Genomic DNA, 4,427 nt, shown 5'->3' with positions numbered 1-4,427 from the left:
CCAAAGCAAAGATATCCACGGGGCCGGTTCGTCCTATTCAGATATTCACACGACCAAGAGGTACTAGATTTTCTTTCCCTGAAAGGGGAAGGAAGACTGGAATGCCAACAGACGTCTATTATCGAATTCACCCTACCTGATAGTACCCATTTTGGGAACGTCCAGTGCCAAAATAACTGAATGGGTAAGTCACCAATCCCTAAAATGTATTATGTAATGTACTTTATCTGCTGGGTTACGGGAGGGCATTTTCTCAGAGGTTTCTATTGTATCAATTTACCCCTGTGTGATTCCTGTTGAAGCATATACTCGGGGGGTGGTGCAGGGCGTATGATTTCAAAGTGGACTCCCCATTCATTAGGTAGAGAACATCTCCAAAATTTAGTGATCCACTGCCGAACTTATTCCAATTCCAACATCTCGGACTCGGATCGTAGGGATCGCCGGACTACTTCGTATCAACAGATACTCGGTCTACCAATACCGATTCGATCCGATATCTCTTATTGAATTGCTCATTGAATGAGCATTCTCAATATTATGCCTTGAAGAGGACTCGAACCTCCACGCTCTTCAGCATGAGATTTTGAGTCTCGCGTGTCTACCATTTCACCATCAAGACATCTTGAAAGTGAATCGTATTCCATGAATATGATATCTATCTAGTGTGATGTATGGGAATATATGACAAGGGTGGAGTGTTGAAGTATGTATCCATTTAATTATTTATATTGAGATTAAAAGAAAAAATATGAGGAGAGAGAAAATCTGGCGATTTTCCTAGGGTTTTGTGCGTTTTTCAATTTTCTTCTTCAATTATTGTTTAATCTTAGGATTAATGATGACTGAGGAAACTGTGTTACATATTACGAATGGATCACCAACTCCAACCTTTGCGGAAAAAGTGAAGGTACGTCAAACATTACAGCCTACGGGTGTTGATGTTAGTAGTCTGCCAAATCCCACGTTAATTAATGGAGAACCTTCTTTGGTAATCCCTACCTATTTTTACCAGGAAGGTTGTAAGCCTTTTGAGTTTAGCTTTATTGCAAGACTCAACTTCATTGGTTTGAAGTTTTTGGAGGTGAAGAACAATTTAGTTACTCAATGGAAGCTAAACCCTAACTCCGTTAGGTTTATGTCTATGAGTAAGGGTTTCTTTGTAGTTATGTTGCGTGATGAGCAAACAAAAGCCAGAATCCGTAACAGGAAATGGTTTGTTAATCAACAAGAGCTACGTTTGATGGATTGGTACCCTGGTTTCGAACCTGAAAGACAAAATACTTCCCGTGCACCTGTTTGGGTTCATCTCCCGGGTCTTCATGCAGAGTTATGGACTGAGAGATCTTTGCTATCCTTTGGGAAAGCAGTTGGTAATCCGATTGTAGTTGATCAAAGAACATTGAATCTGGAGTTTGGAAGCTATGCATCAGTGCTGGTTGATGTAGATTTTGCAAAACACATTCCTGACAGAATTCTACTAACAGCTGGTGAGAGAACTTTCTGGCAATATGTGGAGATACCTAAGCATCCAAAATTCTGTTTGCATTGTAACATTATTGGACACAGTGAGAGTGAGTGCAGGAGGAAACCAAAGTCTGATGAATCTGTCAAGGAGATGGAGGATACACAAGACTGGCAGGAAGCTAAAGGTAAGAAGCGATCACGCAATCGTAAGAAGAATAAAAATCAAGAAGGTACTAGTGGTGTTGACAAGTCAGGCGAAACTGGTGAATTTGCAAACACTGGTGCGGGGGAAACTGGTAATGTGCCTGGTGCGGGTAAAGATATTAATATACCTGTTACTGTTGGGGAGAATGCTGCTGGTAAGGAGGATACTAGTCAGCTTGAAGAGGTGCTGTGCTGGCTGCTTCTGAAGCTCAGCTTCGTGCAGCGTCTGACGCTGTTCAGACAGCTAAACAGGCGCTTGCTGCGAAAATAGCATTAGCTAACATATTGATGGTAGATGAAACCACAATTGCAGCTAAGTCAGGAAAGAGTGATGAATTGGCGAGAATTAATCACTCTAGTACTGATAGGAACCAGGCCAACTCTTCTACTTCCTTTATACCTATTAAAGACGCAGTGGTTCATAGTATTGCGGAGAAACCTACCTGCAATGTTTTGGCGGATAATACTGTGGTTATCTCACCGAATAAATTTGATGTTTTGACAGCTGAGTTGGGGCTAGCCAACACAGTGCAACAATCTAATCAAGAGAAGGAGAGTTCGGATGAGGAACTCACGCCAGAGAAGGCATCAACAGGTGTCAAGGGAGCCAAATGGTCTGAGATTCCAGTTGAGAAAGTTGTGCCTAAGCAAACTAGGAAGCCTGGTCGTGTGCCAATTCAGACTAGTTCACAAAGTTATACTCAAAACAAATCTCCAGAATCCAAGTCTGACTCGGACTCTGAGGTTAATGATTTGGGAATCAGAGTTAGCAAAGGTTTCTCTCCAGTTATTGAAAAAAGGGTTCCGACTAAGAATCCTAAGATATCTTCTAAACCAAAAAAGACATTTTCCTAATGCGAGTTCTCTTTTGGAATGTCAATGGAGTGTCGAAGGAGGAAGCTGGTTTGAAATTACGTGAGTTAGTTAAGGAGTTTAAGCCGGTTCTTATGTGTATTGCTGAGCCGAAAATCCCTTATTCAGATGGTGTTATGTTACGGCTTAATTTAGCTGGTTTTGTTAAGAAGGAAGTTCATAATTCTACTTCAAGTTCTATTGGTAATCTTTGGATTCTTTGGAGTGAAGATATTGAAGATCCAGTGGTGTTAAATATGACTAGGCAGGCTATTACGGTGAAGACAGAAGGAGTCTTTATTTCTTGTGTTCATGCTAGTTATATCCAAGTTTTTAGAAGGAGATTATGGAGTCAACTTTCTGTGGTGGATTCTACTAATCCTTGGTTGGTAATTGGAGATTTTAACTGTGTTCTTCGCAATGATGAGAAGAAGGGTGGTACAGATGTTCTTACTTCTAGTATTAATGAATTCAGTGACTGGATGGAAGAGAATGGTCTTTTTGAGGCAGATTCTTTGGGTTCTAAGTTCACTTGGACTAATGGCCAATCGGGGGTGGGAAGAATTATTAGCAAGTTGGATCGTGCTATTATTAATGAACCTTGGTTAACTAAATTTTCGAATTGGCGGTGTAAAGCTCTTCTTAGGGAAGTTTCCGATCATTCGACTCTTATTGGTTATCCTTTTGTTGCTTCTAGGCCGAGACGTGCTCCTTTCAGAATTCATAAAATGTGGTTTACGCATCCTGATTTTTTGAGAATGGTTGAGACTTCTTGGAATGCTCCGGTGTATGGTAATCTGGATTTTATTTTTCCTTTCAAGCTGAAGAGATTGAAGGTAGCTATGAAGTTGTGGAATCAACAGGTGTTTGGTAATGTGAATGCAAGACTCAAACAGGCTCAATTAAAGTTTGAAGTGGCTAGTAGGAATTCGGATGAGGACCCTTTTGACATTTCTAAGAAGAATGAGATGAAGGATGCGCTTGTGGCTGTTCAGGAGTTGCGTATGCAGCAGCATATTATGTTGAAGCAAAAATCTCGCAACAAATGGATCTTGGAGGGTTCTAGCAATACTTCATATTTCCATAGTACTATTAATACTCGTAGAAGTGTCAATACAATTTCGGAGTTGGTGACAGATGATGGGTCCCTTGATCCGGACCAATTAAGAGACCATGTTGTTTCTTATTATGAGAGTAAATTTAATGGAGTAGATACGCAGATTGAGGATAGTTTGTTTGAGTATGAACATAATTCTATTTCTCTCGAGGAAAGACATATGTTGGATTCCATTCCTTCTTTGGAGGAAATTAAGGTGGTGGTGTTTGATTTGGGTGCGGATAGTGCTCCAGGTCCGGATGGTTTCTCGGGGTGTTTTTATAGACATTGTTGGGATTTAATTCATCAAGACCTAGCTAAGGCTATTATTTTTTGCTGGAACAACAAAACTATTCCTAATGGGGCTAATTCTAGTCTCATTCTTTTGCTTGCTAAGGTAAGAGGTGCGGATAGCCGAAGAAGTATAGACCAATTGGTCTAAGTAATTTTTTCTTCAAAATTTTTACCAAAATTTTAGCAACCAGACTTGGAAAAGTCTTAGATAATTTGGTTTCGGAGGAACAAGTGGCTTTTATGAAGGGGAGAAATATTCATGAAAATATTAGTTTGGCGTCTGAATTGGTTAATGAGCTGCACATTAAAAGAAAGGATGGCAACTTAGGTCTCGAACTTGATATTTCTCAAGCTTTTGATACAGTAAGTTGGCCTTTTGTCTTGGAGGTGTTTCGTAGATATGGTTTCTCAGAGGATTGGTGTACTTGGATTCACAATATTCTGAAGTCTGCCAGGATTTATATTCTTCTTAATGGGAGTCCGGAGGGTTTTTTCAAGATTAATAGAGGTTTGC

The 4,427-nt window shown here is 40.1% G+C and overlaps 1 protein-coding gene across 1 annotated transcript; it reads left to right on the top strand.

Annotated features, from left to right (window-relative positions):
• Positions 1-841: 841 nt before the first annotated feature.
• LOC113348573 lies at positions 842-1,942 on the top strand. The gene has a single exon (XM_026592404.1). The coding sequence runs from the start codon at positions 842-844 to the stop codon at positions 1,940-1,942; it is 1,101 nt and encodes a 366-aa protein (XP_026448189.1).
• The last annotated feature ends 2,485 nt before the right edge of the window (positions 1,943-4,427 follow it).

The sequence above is a fragment of the Papaver somniferum genome, chromosome 1 (assembly GCF_003573695.1).
Source record: "Papaver somniferum cultivar HN1 chromosome 1, ASM357369v1, whole genome shotgun sequence".
In the NCBI taxonomy this organism is placed as follows: Eukaryota; Viridiplantae; Streptophyta; class Magnoliopsida; order Ranunculales; family Papaveraceae; genus Papaver; species Papaver somniferum.
This window is presented reverse-complemented; position numbering and strand designations above follow the sequence as displayed.

Bases quoted from the DNA above. Each gene is read 5' to 3' on its own strand.
- LOC113348573 (XM_026592404.1), top strand. From the start codon at position 842: ATGACTGAGGAAACTGTGTTACATATTACGAATGGATCACCAACTCCA.